The sequence below is a fragment of the Delphinapterus leucas genome, chromosome 13 (genome assembly GCF_059928025.1).
Source record: "Delphinapterus leucas isolate spDelLeu-1000000601 "Yukka" chromosome 13, BTC_Dleu_Yukka2, whole genome shotgun sequence".
NCBI classification, from domain to species: Eukaryota; Metazoa; Chordata; class Mammalia; order Artiodactyla; family Monodontidae; genus Delphinapterus; species Delphinapterus leucas.
In genome coordinates this window covers 86,395,319-86,410,812 of record NC_143141.1, presented here as the reverse complement: position 1 = coordinate 86,410,812, position 15,494 = coordinate 86,395,319, and the positions used below count along the sequence as shown (strand labels likewise).

General features: G+C 34.6%; 1 protein-coding gene across 1 annotated transcript in view; it reads right to left on the bottom strand.

Annotated features, from left to right (window-relative positions):
- The window catches only part of ROCK2 (Rho associated coiled-coil containing protein kinase 2), a 135,595-nt gene that overhangs the window by 39,274 nt on the left and 80,827 nt on the right, over window positions 1–15,494 (bottom strand). The window contains exons 6-11 of the mRNA XM_089923440.1: window positions 8,632–8,776; window positions 6,125–6,263; window positions 3,940–4,031; window positions 2,974–3,133; window positions 1,362–1,422; window positions 777–788 (exon numbers count right to left, since the gene is read on the bottom strand). Of these exons, the coding sequence (XP_089779566.1) occupies window positions 777–788; window positions 1,362–1,422; window positions 2,974–3,133; window positions 3,940–4,031; window positions 6,125–6,263; window positions 8,632–8,776 (609 nt within the window). The remainder of the gene's footprint in view (window positions 1–776; window positions 789–1,361; window positions 1,423–2,973; window positions 3,134–3,939; window positions 4,032–6,124; window positions 6,264–8,631; window positions 8,777–15,494) is intronic.

Here is a 15,494-nt window from a genome sequence, read left to right as displayed (position 1 = left end):
TGGATAAATGACAACTAATTAATTACAAGTCATCTTGCTATAAGGCCAGATATGTCGGGCTTTAAACAAACTAAAACTACAGAAAGCATTAAATATTGCATTTTGGGAGCCTTACTGCCTTTATAAAGGATTTAACTTTTCAAGTTCCTTTTGTGTTTTAGGTACAGTGGCAGGCACTTTACAGATATTGTCTCACTAATCCTAACAAAACCCCTAAAAAGATGGGTAGTATTATATCTATTCAATAAAGAAACTGAAATCCAAAAAAGGTGAACAGCTGGGCCAAGATAGCATAGCTAATAAGTGGCAGTGCCCAAAAGATCCTGATCTATTAGATTCCATGGCCAATGTTCTTTCCACTATTCTTTCTAGTGATTAGGTTCTCCATGATTTCTTAAATATTTCATATACCTTAAGCAAAACTGTATACTTCCCTAGTAAGAAAATACAGGCCAATGAACTAGTCAAGTTTAACAGCTTTTGGCTGCTACTACATTAGTATAATTCGATCACACTAGTTATCACATGCCAATCAAAAGTTCTTACTGCTACTTATATATCCTTAATAAATAAAAACAAGAAAATTATACAATATATATTTTAAACAACAGATCCATAGGAGCAATAATAAAAAGAATACTTGGTAGAAAAAAGGTTGAGAACTTCTCTCTTGGGTAGGTGTGGTACTCCAAATGCTAGGTGGAATGTGATTATAACAAAACATCGCTAGAGTGATGAGATTTTCCTGTTTTTCAACATATTTGACATCAACATACCTCTTGACTCTCCTATTTAAAACAAAACAAAAACATTAAAATGCTTGTTATGCTTTGTAAAATTCCTAAAACACAAATCATACCAAAATTACCTAATTTTTTTAGGTTTTGAAGAGAAAAATGTTTAGCATCCTCATTTATGTGTGTGTTCATGATTTAGCTTTGTAGAGAGGTCACAAAATATTGTAACATTTTGATAAAATTATCCTTTATATGAATTCATTGCTAAATAGTCAAAATTTAAATCATCTACTATTTCTATATCCTTATAGCTTATTATCTGTACTCTTTTATAGTACTAAGATCATAAAATTTTCTAACTGGTAGAAAATACAGCTGTTTGTAAACCTATTCTATCACTTTTGTTACTAAAACTAAGCCTAAAGCCATGTACAAGTCATCTTTTCACTAGCCATTGGATCTCACACAGTGATACTTGTCAAATAAATGAATCACTTCAATGTTATGCTGAACTGGATTGCAAGAAGGAATGCCATCTAAAAGTAGCATCAAGTGAACTTTGAAAATACAGGGATATTACTAAAATATTTGAACACGTGTAGAGTAGTAAAAATTTATACATACTTCGTTTTTCCTTGATTGTATCGAATCATTTTCTTTACAAGATGGAGAGTCACTTAATAACCTAGAAAGAAAGGCAGGAAATAAATTCTTTTGCGTGTCATTTTAACTCATTTTCTAATACCAAGTTATTCTCAGAATTAAATTCCAACTACAGATTCTCTTTCTTTTCACTTCAACACATTTAAAATGAAGTAATATTTTCCCCTCTAGAGATGTATAACATTTTCAATCATTTAAAATGATAAATATTTCTTGCCTCTCACTCTTAAGCGGATGTTCTAGTCTTTAACATCGTTGAGACTGGAGTCACTAAATAGCACTACATTTTTCTCCCTATTCATCTCATTTTGAGTTCCTGTAACTATCTTATTCTTCTTTTCTAGAAATCTTCTGGAAAGAGATAGCTCTCCTCCTTTTCAAAAATAACATCTCTTGATCTCCAGGTCTTAATATACAAATCATCACTTCTATTTAACTGTTAATTTCTCGCTTAACTGGGTCCTTCCTCACTGTGTATAAACATGCTTGGGTTTCTCCTGGCACTGATATCCTCAATTTAGTCAGCATTACAGTAGTTTTCAGAACACTGTCCTTAGCAGGATGACAATTCATGCTGGTATGCCTGGGATTTTCCTGGTTTTAGCATGGAAGTCCCACACCACATCCCAGGAAACCCCTCAGTCCTGGGGAAACTGTAATGGTTGATCACCCCAACCATTACACACATGGAAATACCTAAAATTTCTCAAATATATGTTTCTCAAACATCTTTAATACTTCAACTACTGAACAGTTTTCAGTGGCTCTTTACTGCCCGTCAAAGTCAAAAGTCCCTCAGCACAGCACACAGCAATCATCTGTTGCATTATGCTTCCCCTAAACTCCAACTCCAGTCTATTTTCTAATTTTATACCCAATAATCACTCCAGTTGACCAATATGTATTGAATGATCTTGTGCCAGGCTCTGCACTACATGGAGGGATTACAGGCAAGAAAATCACAGTTTCATTAAATCCTCCAAATGGTCATGATACAGTGATATATATATACATATACCCTATGTTTGAACCCTACCGGACTATACTACTCTGCTCCCAAAGTATGCTTACATTCCAAACTCTTCCTCCCACTACTCACCTCCCCACTATACTCACTTAACCTCCTTACATCTCAGCCATTCAAAACCCTTTCTTAACTTTAGACTTGGCTAAGATGCTACCTCTTCCCTGAGGTCTTACCTGACTTTCCCCTACCCTCGTCCCAAAGAGATGTGACTTTTATTTTTCTTCTGAACCATCTCATATCTTTTTGGTACGTTTCTTAAGGCAAATATCACATTCTACCCTTTATTATGACTATATAATTCTCCTATATCCCTTATTAGTTGACAAGCTCCTTCAAAAGCAGGTGTTTGGTCTTACTCTATATCCCCCAAAGAACACAGAACATTGCCTTACATTCATTTGTAAATGAATATCATATAATATTCTATGATAAAACTCAGTTTAAAACAAATTAACACTTTATCTTCTATAATTCAGTCTCGAAGTAAGACAACTCTTTATAGCTAGATGCTGAAAACAATAAAAATGTAACAAACAAATCACATACAAATTTTCTCTATAGTAGGTAAATCCTATAAAAGGCAGCTGATTTCCCACAAAAGCTTTAGGAATTGGGAAGGTTTCTACATCTCCTTTATCATCTTCAATGTCATCAAAATTGCTGCTGTCTATGTCACTGCTGAGTTCAGGTACCACAGGAGCTGCCGCTATTAAAAGAAAAGAAACAAGTTATTTAATAATAATATATCTGATTTAAAATTATATAAATGACCCCTGTTTTGTTTTATATTAGTAATTATATATTATTAATATGTTATATAAATATTAACATATTGATTCATTAACAGTACTATATTATTATGATTTACTATAGAATATTTTAGTAACAGATTTTATCATTTCAAAGAATTGAAATTTTATGTGTTTTATTATTATATTAGATTGGTTTTAAATATAGATAAATCAATCAAACAAGGAAAGCAGGATGATATTATTCTACGTGTTAAAATTACAAGCAGCAATAACTTGCATATACGTTCTTTAGTCTTCGGTTTTCTACATTCTTTAAGTAGAAATATTTCTTACTCTTCAAATGAATTAATGTTAAATACACATGAAGTTTAAATGAATTACTATGCTTACCCTAGTATTCACCAGAGTATGGTCTCCACAAGTAACTAATTACTGATTTATTAATTCAAACAACTGAATTAAAGAATTATATTTCCCCAATTCTGAAAATTACTGAGATCCATAAAACTTAGCTTAACAAATTAAGAAACCTATGTTTATCATAAAAGCACTGGGAAATAAAGACATATTAGTTTGCTAAGATACTGAGGTAATATTAATTTAGTTATAAGTACTGCTTCAGAACAAATTGAAATGAAACCTCTCAATTTAAAAATTAGTTAGCATTAAGTGTACAGACATGTTTATTAATTCAGAAGAGGAATCAATTTATGAGATTTAAAATGTGATGAAGTGGAAATATTTAAATTTATTGACTTACTCTCTCTTATGTTATCCCAATTCCATTGATCGTTCTTAAAGAAAGGATGTTGTTTGATTTCTTCTACCCCATTTCTTCCAAGTCGTACCTCCCTAAACAATGCAGTTAAAAATTGTATTATAAAGAGTAACATTATATAAATACAAAAATATTAACTCTTATCTCAACAAGGATCAAAATAAGGATCAGAAATGAGTTTAAGATATCTTTATTAAAAGCTTCAGCTTAAATGTTGCTCAAAAATAAGCAATCTAATTTTATAGTATATGATTGCTCTAGATAGTAAATGCCATGGAAAGGGAAATATGTTTCCACCTGTTTTGTGTCAAATGAAAGTACAAGATTTTCAATGAAAAAAATCATCTGCGTGTGCCAAAACCACGTGACCAACTTTAGGGGGTAAAATGGATGGAGATTTAACTTTTGGCAAAGAAGAGTTTTTAAAAACCTTTCTAATAAACGTTATTATAAAAAATCCTCCTCCTTTCTTAAAAAGAACTCACATGTTATGTTTGAAGCTATCCATGTTTACTCTGGATATATCTACATCTATATTAAATATAAATTGTTAAATATATATTACATTTATATTAAAATTATCATTCTCAATACAAAAAAATGTTACTAATAATTTAATTTTTTGACATGTTGAGTCTTCAGTGAAGACTATATGGAAATAAAAAACATTTTTTATATGTCCCTGGAGCTATGTTTAATATAAACAAAAAAACCTGTAAAGTTTAGAAGGAAGTGCTCTTAGCCACACTGATGGCATTAAATTCTTTTCAAACTATCTTTTCTCCACCTACAATCATTACTTAGACTGCAACCACACCTCCCCATAAATTGCTAAGGCAAATATTTCATGAATGGTACTCCTTTCATTAGCATATGCTGTATCCTGTTTTATATTTTACCCTTCAGCACAAATTATGGTCATTCCCATCAACTCCATCTAGTCCTCAAATCAAACATTATTTTGAGTTTATCACCATGTATTATTATTCATTAATCATGTAATTAACAATCAAAGTTTTATTGTACAAATGATTGATAAACATATAAAAATGATTAAGCTGTCTAATAAGGAAAAATATAATTTTCTTTCTTTGTATGGAAAAGAAATAATTCATAATACTTAGTTTGACAAGAATGAGGGAAACAACTATTAATAATGGAAATATACCCTGATGTGGCTTCTCTGGGGGTCAAATTTGTAACTCAAGTAGGTCAATTTTAAAATGTATCTCCTAGAATTCCACCTTTAAGATTTTATCCTACAAAACATATGCAAAGATAAATGTATAAGGATAGTCACTGCAGTACTGGTTCTAACAGTAACTGGCTAACAGGCAACAATAAGGTGTGCTGAGGAATCACAGCATCTTAGGGCAAGAAATGTTCTTAGTTATCATCTAATCTGATCCCATCGTTTTAAGGATGAGTAAAATTATTTCCCCAACAAGTAAAATAATTTTCCTAAAATCATAAAGCTAGTGAGGTAAGTCTGGACTGAGGTGGAAGCACCCACTTATACGTGTTAGTCCTTTAATAGGATGACTCCTATTACAAATATAAAATGGGAAACCAGAAAAGAACAGAATAGAGAGGGCAAGGAAGAAACTTCAAATAGTTTTCTAGCTTCTCTTTTTAAGGCAGGTTTTCACAACAATGTTCATCTAGTTTGTTTCAAGAAATATAGAATTTCCAGGATGGACTTGCTCATATTCAAATGCAAATTAAAAACGGTTGGGAAGGAGGCACTCTCAAATCAAACACAGATAGTTTTTAAGATTATTAACTTTTGAGTATTTATCTGCACAAAAATGTTCTCTTCTCAAAAGTTGTACAATCAAGAGCAGTACGGCTTAAATCACCTTAGAGGATAAAATATGAAAAATACAGAAGTTTTATTTCTCTCAAATGCATTATTTTACCAAGTTCTGATTTTTTCCTTTTTAGACATGAGGGTTAAGATTAGAGTTAGATTACCATTAGGCTGCACATACAAAATGAGAAGGGTAACCCAACACCAGGCTTAGCAGTAGGAAAAGGCTAAACCAGAATTAAATGCAATTTGGATAAAAAGATTGATTTTATGTGTAAATAAGAGTTAGGTATGCTTTCATTTCTACAAATCCAGAAGTTAAAAGGATTCTCTATAAAGAAATTCAATGTATATTACCTATCTGTTAAGAAGGCACAGATGAGATTCTTCGCATGTTTAGAAATTTCTGCATCTTCAGGGAAACATAGTGAGTTTTTATGATCCATAATTTTGCTATATGTTCCTACCAGTGAATCTGCATAAAATGGAGTATCCCCTAAAGTTCCAAGAAAAAAAGAGTGTAACAGAGAATGCAAATTAAACATTTTTCACCTAATATTTAAATATGTTAAGTTTAAATTTGTCACATGCATGGAAGAACGAAAAGGTCTACGGGCCAGGAATCTCAGTCAAAACAAACAGGTGCACACCAAGAATATATTTAAATTATAATCATACCAATGAACCATGAACTTTTAAGAGCAAAATAAAATCAATACTAACTGTAGAATTTGTTGGGTTTTTAAATACATAATGGGAAAAAAAAAACAATTTACTGGATAATTTAAAAGATTACTAGGTGGGGTCAGATCAGTTAGTGCTTAAGTTAAATCAGCCTTTTATGTTATACAATACAATAGTCACTAGCTACAACTGGCACTTTAAAGTTAAATTAATTACAATAAATAAAATGAAAAATTCGGTTCCCTAGTCACACTAGCCATATTTCAAGTGCTCGATATGGCAGGTGCCTACCGTACTAAACAGTGCAGATGTAAACCACTTTCATCATGATAGACTGGACAGTGCAGCTCTAAGAGTTAGATCAGCCCCATTGTTTTACATATGAGGAAGCCAGGCCCAGACAGATGACATGTGATTTGCCTAAGATGACACACAGCTAGAGTTGAAAACGGCAGAAACAGCCTCCTAATGGAGTGTTCCTGCTGACTGATGACTGTGATAAATAGGCATTGAAGCAAGTGTAAAGACAGAAAATGTTCACGGCATCATCTTGGCCAGTATTCATCTAAAGCCACAAGAGTTAAAGGCCCTGCCAGTATGCCTCAACCACAAGTCACCTTAGTACAAATCAGACTTCCCCAAATCAGCCAAAAAGGAGTGTTCAGGTAGATAGTTTTTGTTTTCCAAGGGTGGCAGAGGAGAGTTTTGAATTCAAGATTTTTCTAGTGCAACTTTTAACTGCAGTAGACTCCTTTAATTGAAGTCCAGTCAACCAACCTGATGAGCAAGCACCAGAGCAGGCTCAGAATACTGCAAATTAGTGCCATTCAAACTCATTAAATTCAGCTCTCAGAGCTGAAAACAGCAGCAGGAATTTAAATGGTCTCTTCAAACCCAGGTGACTTCCTCCAAAGTATATTATTTTTTAACCCCCTGGGAGAGTCTAGGCAAATGATGGAATATATTCTACTTTCGAAAGATTACAAGACACACCCAATGAATCATCAGATAGGGCCTAGAGGTGGGGAGAATAGATAGCTACCTGAGAACATACAGTGTGTACAAAGAGACCCACTACAAAAACAAAGGCCCAAAAGAAAGTAGCTTACAGAAGGACATGAGACTACGCATAGCAAGATCAGTGCTGCACATACACATATGGTCATCAAGAGAAGGCACTTTAACGACAAAAAAGTTCCATGACTAATCGTTATTTAAATTTGTACTGATTTTTTTTTAGCAATAAACATACTCAGTTACTATACAGATTTTACAGATTTCCACTACTAATTTCTTTTAGTCATCTTCTAGAAAATAAATTCTCCAACTTCTAAAACTATATTTTCAATTCTAAAGTCATTTCATATAACGCTATTAGCCTTAACACATTTGACTCTTAAAGAAGAATTTTGCTACATCTCCCTCAACCTGAAACCAGGGGAGTCAGCCACTGGCTTCCTTGGCCAGAAGATATTTTTGTGACCCTAGTACTTAGGAACAGGAAATCTTAAAAATGAAATCTATGATGTAAAGAAAAGTTTTGAAATACTTGAATCTTTCAAATTTTGATCTGGTCAAAGTAAAAGAAATTATTTAATTTGCCTCTGAGTTTACTGAGACCGAAATATTATTATAAAATATATTTATCTTGATAGTCAAATGGTCAATAACTATATTTATGATTTATTTGACTAGAACTACAAACCAAATATATATACAAGTAATAAATATAAGAAACACAGTGTACAAAAATTAATTACATAACAATTACATAAACTAAGAGTACTTTCAGTTCCTTATTATAATTAGAATACCAGCCTTATAATTTAAATATTTACAACAAATGCTCCTGATTAAGAAAATCTTAGAATGAAGGCCCATTGCAACTATAAACTTGCTTCTTGTTCTAATATTTTCTTAATACAAAAGGTCTATTGGAGGAATATGTCCTAGCAGTAGACTTTCAATTCCTTTCATATTCTACTCCATTACTGTCCAGAATGAGGATTGGTTTTAATTTTCCAATCAATAATCTATCATATCAGACACTACTAATTCAGTTTTCAGAAATACTACTTTTTCCCTAGAACACAAGCAATTCATTTTTTTATAGTCTCACATTCTTGACTTAGAACTAAAGTGTTATGAGATGGGTTTTGAAAAAAGAACAATTTACTTACCCACCAGCATCTCAAAAAGGAAAACACCCACAGACCACCAATCACATTCTCGCCCATAGTAACCATCACCCCCTTGTGATTTCAGGACCTCAGGTGATATATAATCAGGTGTTCCAACTGCTGTATCACAATGCACCATGCCTGTCTGGGTAAAGTGCAGAGAGAGAAAAAATGTATATAAAATGTCTATAAACACACACACACATAAGCACAACTAATTCATTAATTATTAAATATACAGTGACTACACATGGCTACCAAGAGACCTTCATTGCTGACATGGCTTTGGGAGGACAGGGGATAAATGCATTATGAAATGCATAAAAATGTCTGGATTATGGGAGATCAGGGATAATTTTCCAACTCTAAAATACAGGAGGCTTCATCAATGAAAGAAGAAAAAGGTGGTTAACTTCATGGGAATTCCATGCAAATCAACATCTTTTGTTTCTTTTTCTTACACCATGAAGGAGTTACAAGAGAAGTACAAAATGTGGTCTTAAGGCACCTGACCCGGGGAAAAGAAAAGAATCATTAGAGAAAGGAAACTTTGATATTTCCAAAGAAACTGCAGTAATGAAAATTACAAAGACCCCAGTTTTGGAGGTTGTATTAAAAAATAGTTCTTATTATACCAAGAAAAAAATGGGGGGAAATAGATCAAATGTTTAAATCAAAAGATCTTTATAGTTTGAAAGCTACACCTCCAAGCTGCATGTTTAGAAATGTGGAGCTGTGGTATCAAGATATTTGGCAAAATGATTAAAAACACCTTTTTCTGTGTTTAGTTTCAGTGGGTAGTAAGATAATCCCTATCTTATGTCTTTTTGACAAGGACAAGAACCACTGTAGATATTATCTACGTGTGTGTATTTTGCAGCATGTATGTGTTTGTGTATGTTTGTGTATATGCTGCAAGATTAAATCACGACAGTATATAGTAGTGTGATCCTAAATAGTACCTGTTCACCTCCAGCTATGTACAAACATGCAAAGACTTTACAGATTAACTTAAATGCCCTTCATTTCCTTTACCTGCCTGGTTAAAAAGTGTGTCACCTACGTTCCTTAAAACGAAGCTATACAACTACCAAAATACTAAGGATTATAACCACCTTGGAAAAAGGAAGTTCAATGTATTTTATAAACATGATTTATATAAATGTTTTTATTTAAATGCAATAAAATGTATATTAAACATGAGAGATTAATTTTAGAAGCAATCTTTTCTTTCCTCAAATCAGCAGAAATAACTCAATGATTTTATTTTCCCAAGTATTCAGCAAATAGAGGTCATTTTAGTTTGAATATAAATTAATAAAATAAAACATTTGGAAATAATTGAGCAAATTATGATGGTAATACTCTGTAAGGGTTATTACTTAGGATAAAAAATGAAGATGACAGTGCCTGACTACAAAAGGCAGTGTATAAAATTAATTTTTATCATTAACTATCCTACATTTTAAGACTTCTACTGAAGGAAAAATTCATAGAGACTTACTAGGGTAAATAAAATCTCTTTATTTCACATGTATCCATATAAATTAGACTTCAAAAAAATGAATCTTGTGAGACTTAAGAGCTAAAACCTGGCCAGACACGAAAGTGCCACTAAAAGAAAAATTATTTAGCATTCAAAGGTTCAGAAGAAGGAGAGCAAAGGATAAGATACGAAAAAGAATTGGCGGACAAGTTAGACTTCAGAGGAGAGAGGGTTGGTATGGTAGCTTAGACAGAAAAAAGAGCAAAAACAAAGGAACAAGAATGACTTTATATAAAACAGGTTGAAGAAATGCAGTAAAGTCCAAATCAGCTAAATGTAAAGTTTCACACTGATGAAGCTGGGAAAGGTAAGATGGAGATCAGTTTGAATAACCGATTACTTGTAGAATAAATACTTTGGTAGGAGTAAAGAATTTTTACTAGGTAAACTGTGTTACTGGTACTCTGCTTTTGGAAAATTAATATTCTAACCACCATCTTTGGCAACCACCTATTGAGAGTTAAAATTTTTTTTAAATAAACATTTGGGAAAGATATTTAAAAACTATCTCATGGGGCCTTCCCTGGTGGTGCAGTGGTTGGGAGTCCGCCTGCCAATGCAGGGGACACGGGTTCAAGCCCTGGTCCAGGAAGATCCCACATGCCGCGAAGCGGCTAAGCCCGTGCGCCGCAACTACTGAGGCTGTGCTCTAGAGCCCGCGAGCCACAACTACTGAAGCCCGTGTGCCTAAGAGTCCGTGCTCTGCAACAAGAGAAGCCCCTGCTCACCACAACTAGAGAAAGCCCGCATGCAGCAACGAAGACCCAATGCAGCCCAAAATAAATAAATAAAATAAATAAATTTATTTAAAAAAAAAACAACCTATCTCATGGGGAAGTTCTCAAATTACATAAATATAAAATCTACATTTATTACAAATGTAGGAAATACAGGAAGCCTAAAATGCAGAAATACAGGAAGGCTAAACCACAAACTAAAGAGATTGGTTTACCTACAGGGGCTGAGTGGGAAAAGGGTAGAAAGAAGCAAGCACAGGAATGGGATGGTGGGATAAGGAGGGGGTGATCCTTCTCTGAGCATGCAATTTGTATAGTTCTGACTCTTAAACCAGAGGAGTGCTTCACATATCCAAAAAACAAAATCAACCAGATGTGGGACAACTCTAAATGGAATACAAACAGTAAGAAATGGACCTGGCTTTTCCGGTAAGTGGCCTGAGGTGACCTCTAAAAATGGTTCGCTATTCACTTGACCCAGAAAACCCCACAAAATCATGCAAGTCGAGAGGTTCAAATCTTCGTATTCACTTTAAGAACACTAGTGAAACGGCCCAGGCCATTAAGGGTATGCATATCCGAAAAGCCACCAAGTATATGAAGGACGTCACTTTAAAGAAGCAATGTGTGCCATTCCGTCGTTACAATGGTGGAGTTGGTAGGTGTCCCCAGGCCAAACAGTGGGGCTGGACGCAGGGTCGGTGGCCCAAAAAGAATGCTGAATTTCTACTGTACATGCTCAAAAATGCAGAGGGTAATGCTGAACTTAAGGGCTTAGATGGAGATTCTCTGGTCATTGAGCATATATCCAGGCGAATAAAGCCCCCAAGATGGGGGGCAGGGATTACAGAGCTCATGGTTGGATCAACCCATACATGAGCTCTCCCTGCCACACTGAGATGATCCTTACTGAAAAAGAAAAGACTGTTCCTAAACCAGAAGAGGAGGTTGCCCAGAAGAAAAACATATCCCAGAAGAAATTGAAGAAACAAAAACTTATGGCCTGGGAATAAATGCTGCAAAAAATAAATGCAAATAAAAGTAAAGAAAAGAAATGGACCTGTTTCATAAATTAATAACATAACCACACCAAAGAGAGTAGAGAGGAAAAGAACTGACCTAGGTTACCTTGGAAAACAGTTGTAGTGTAGATAATGAGCGCCAGTTTTCTCACTATCCAAAGAAGTAATCATGAAACAGAAAGGAGGAAGACTAGAATGAACCCTGTGGTGTAGGACTAGAATCAGAAGGATCATATGAACTCATAATTTTTAATACACTTTATATACAGACAGGTACAGAATTAAATATGAACATGTGTGTGCATGTGAGTTAGTAGACACAGTATATACAATATACACACATCCACTGACAGAGCCTAGAAATAACGACACTCCAGGAGCAATGAGTACATCCAGCACCCAAATACTGATTTTTAAATACCATTCTTAAATAAAAGGAATTAGAGCTTCTTGGAGAAGTGTTTGATTCCAGGCCTGGGGCAGAAAAAATATAAGGTAAGTGTTCAACAGATGGAAGGGAGGGAGGGAGGGACGGCGGGAGGGACGGAGAGAAGGAAGAAAAAAGAAATAAAGAAAAGAAATGCTCCCTAAAGGGTACATTTGGGGAAAGACATAGAAGCCAACTTAAAAAGCCTTCACAAGGTAAGCAAACTCTGGACTGAGTTTCAATGTGTGAGTAGGAATTTGCCAAGCAGAGTATATTCAACAGCATATACGAAGGCCAGGAATCATAACATACCATGGTATAAAAAGAACTGTATGTAATTTAAGACCTCTGAACCACAAGGTACAAGAGGTCAAATGATACAGAATGAGGGTGAAAAAAGTAGGCAGGGATCATATCACCATAAGAGGCTTCATATGACTAGCTAAGGAGTTTGAACTTTATTCAGTAGGTGACAGAAATCTACTAAAGGGTTTCAAGCTGGAGAGCAACATAAACAGGTATGCATTTTCAAAAGCTTCTTCAAAAGTACTTTACCTTAAATGGATCAGATAATGTGTGTTTGCTAAATACATGAGTGTTTTATAACTGACAAAATATCATAAGTCAAGAGATTTACTGAAAACACAAAATGGGTCAATCACAAATCTTGGAGTTGCTCTAAGAAACTATTCAAAATGCCTGCTGTTGGGACTTCCCTGGTGGTGCAGTGGTTAAGAATCTGCCTGCCAACACAGAAGACATGGGTTCGAGCTGCGGTCTGGGAAGATTCCACATGCTGCGGAGAAACTAAGCCCGTGCACCACAACTACTGAGCCTGTGCTCTAGGGCCCGCGAGCCACAAGTACTGAGCCCTTGTGCCACAACTACTGACGCCTGCACGCCTAGAACCCGTGCTCCGCAACAAGAGAAGCCACCGCAATGGGAAGCCCGCGCACAAAGAAGAGTAGTCCCTGCTCACTGCAACTAGAGAAAGCCCGCGCAGCAACAAAGACCCAACGAAGCTAAAAATAATTTTTTTTAAGTTATAAAAAGAAAAGAAAAAAAATGCCTCCTGTGAGGGTGGAAAAGAAAAACTGTAAGTGAAATCCTTAATTATCAGAAGCGTTGAAAGCTTCAGCTTGACTACTACATAGTCTGGAGCGTATTCAGTCCATTTGAACAATTAAAAATGAGCACTTGCACCAGGGGCTACTTTCTCAGAGAGGCGTGTCCCCTCCCTGCCTCGTAAGACTGCTGGCTAGTGGAAGGTCCTGCTTCTTGTGCTCTATCTAGAAGACAGCCCAGTTGCTTCAGAACTCCATTTCCATCTGCAATTTGCGGCACACACAGGCGCAAAGCTGCCTGTTATTCCAATCATCTCCCTGGATACCAATTATTATTTTCGTTTGGGCTCTGGTTACAAAGCTGCATAGCTTTTGAATGGTCTGTTCCTATTGCTCCCATAAACCTGTCCTTTTAAATGTATAATTTTGCAGAAAATAGGGCTTTTCAGAAACATGAGTAGAAATGCCTGTATTTTAAAAATTGATGTCACTTGTAGAAGGGTTAAGAACACTAACATTTTATCTGTTAGCTTTTAAAAATTTATAGCTTCAATCTAATCCAATGGTATACACTAGAATATTAATGGATAAAATCTTATACTATTTTCAGTAATTTAAAATACTAATGTAAAATTGTGCCTTAAAAGGAGGTAAAGGTTGCTATGAAATGCATAATGACAGGCATAGAGGGAAGTCAACTTATCTGATCAATACAGGTAATTTTAAATAGCAGTACTCCTTGACTGTCACTGAGATAATCTAGATGTAAATATACTAACTGTGACTTTCACTCACACCCAGATATTTATTTCAGGGAGAAAAAGGATAACAACACGCAGAAAACTGTGTAACCTGCAATCTATCAATGACAGAATTTAATGAAACAGCATTACTCTTATCAGTGATAGTAACAATTTTAGTCCTTATATAAGGTTATAATTTTATAGTTGTATTTTACTTTGCTTTTATCCATGGAATAATGTTTTACGTGAAGCCAGAAGAGCTAAAAAGTAATTCGAGCATCTCTGTCTTTATTACAGATAAAGGGTTGGCAAACTTTTTGTATAAAGAGCCAGATAGTAAATATTTTAGGCTTTATGAGATACACAGGGTTTCTATTGCACATCTTCTTTTTAAAAACAAGTTTTTAAAAATGGAAAAAACGTTTTTAGCACAGAAACTATACAAAACTAAGCCACAGGCCAGATTTGGCCCTGTGCTCTAGTTTGTCAATCCCTTCTATAGACACACAGATGAATAAGAATGAAACTATGAACATTTCTAATGGCTCTAAGACCATAATAATAATCAAAGGCAAACGAAGTGATGAACCTGAAACTTGCAATAACACTATTCTCATTAACAACTAACATAACAAAATTATCAATTCTATGTACTATAGTTTTAATTAAAAATTCCTTTGTTCTTCAACATTACATAGTTACTCTCATTATTAATATTACTGGAGGAACGGGGGTTTGGCGTAAAACAAACAACATTCTAAAAGTTCAATATTAACAAATATATTTGACTACATCATAATTAAGGATTTCTGTTCAAACAAAGATACAGATGAGTAGCACACTGGAAGATGATTATCAGTGATATCTGTTGAACCAGTATCTAGATTATATAAGGAATCCCTGCACATCAACAAACCACCAATTTTTAAAGGGTCAAAAGTACACAACACAGGTTAATTCACAAAGGAGACTGAGAAGTATATGGAGAAAGGTTTGACATCAACTGTTAAGATTAATAAAAAGTTTAAAAGATACTACTTTACACACCAATGGAATTTGGTAAGATTTAGAGAGGGAATAATAAAAGGAAGGGTGAGTGAGGATATGGGGAGACAGGATCTCTCATGCACTATTAGCAAGAGGTTATAACATTTACAGCCATTCTGGAGACCAGGTAATACTTCATGTATCCTCTGAGATCGTACTCTCACTTCTAGGGTTTATATTTAGAAGAAACCCTTGTCAGAATAGACAGACACGAGACATGTATGAAAATGTTCAACATGGTACTGTTGGTAACAGGGAGCTGGATGTGACTTGGGGG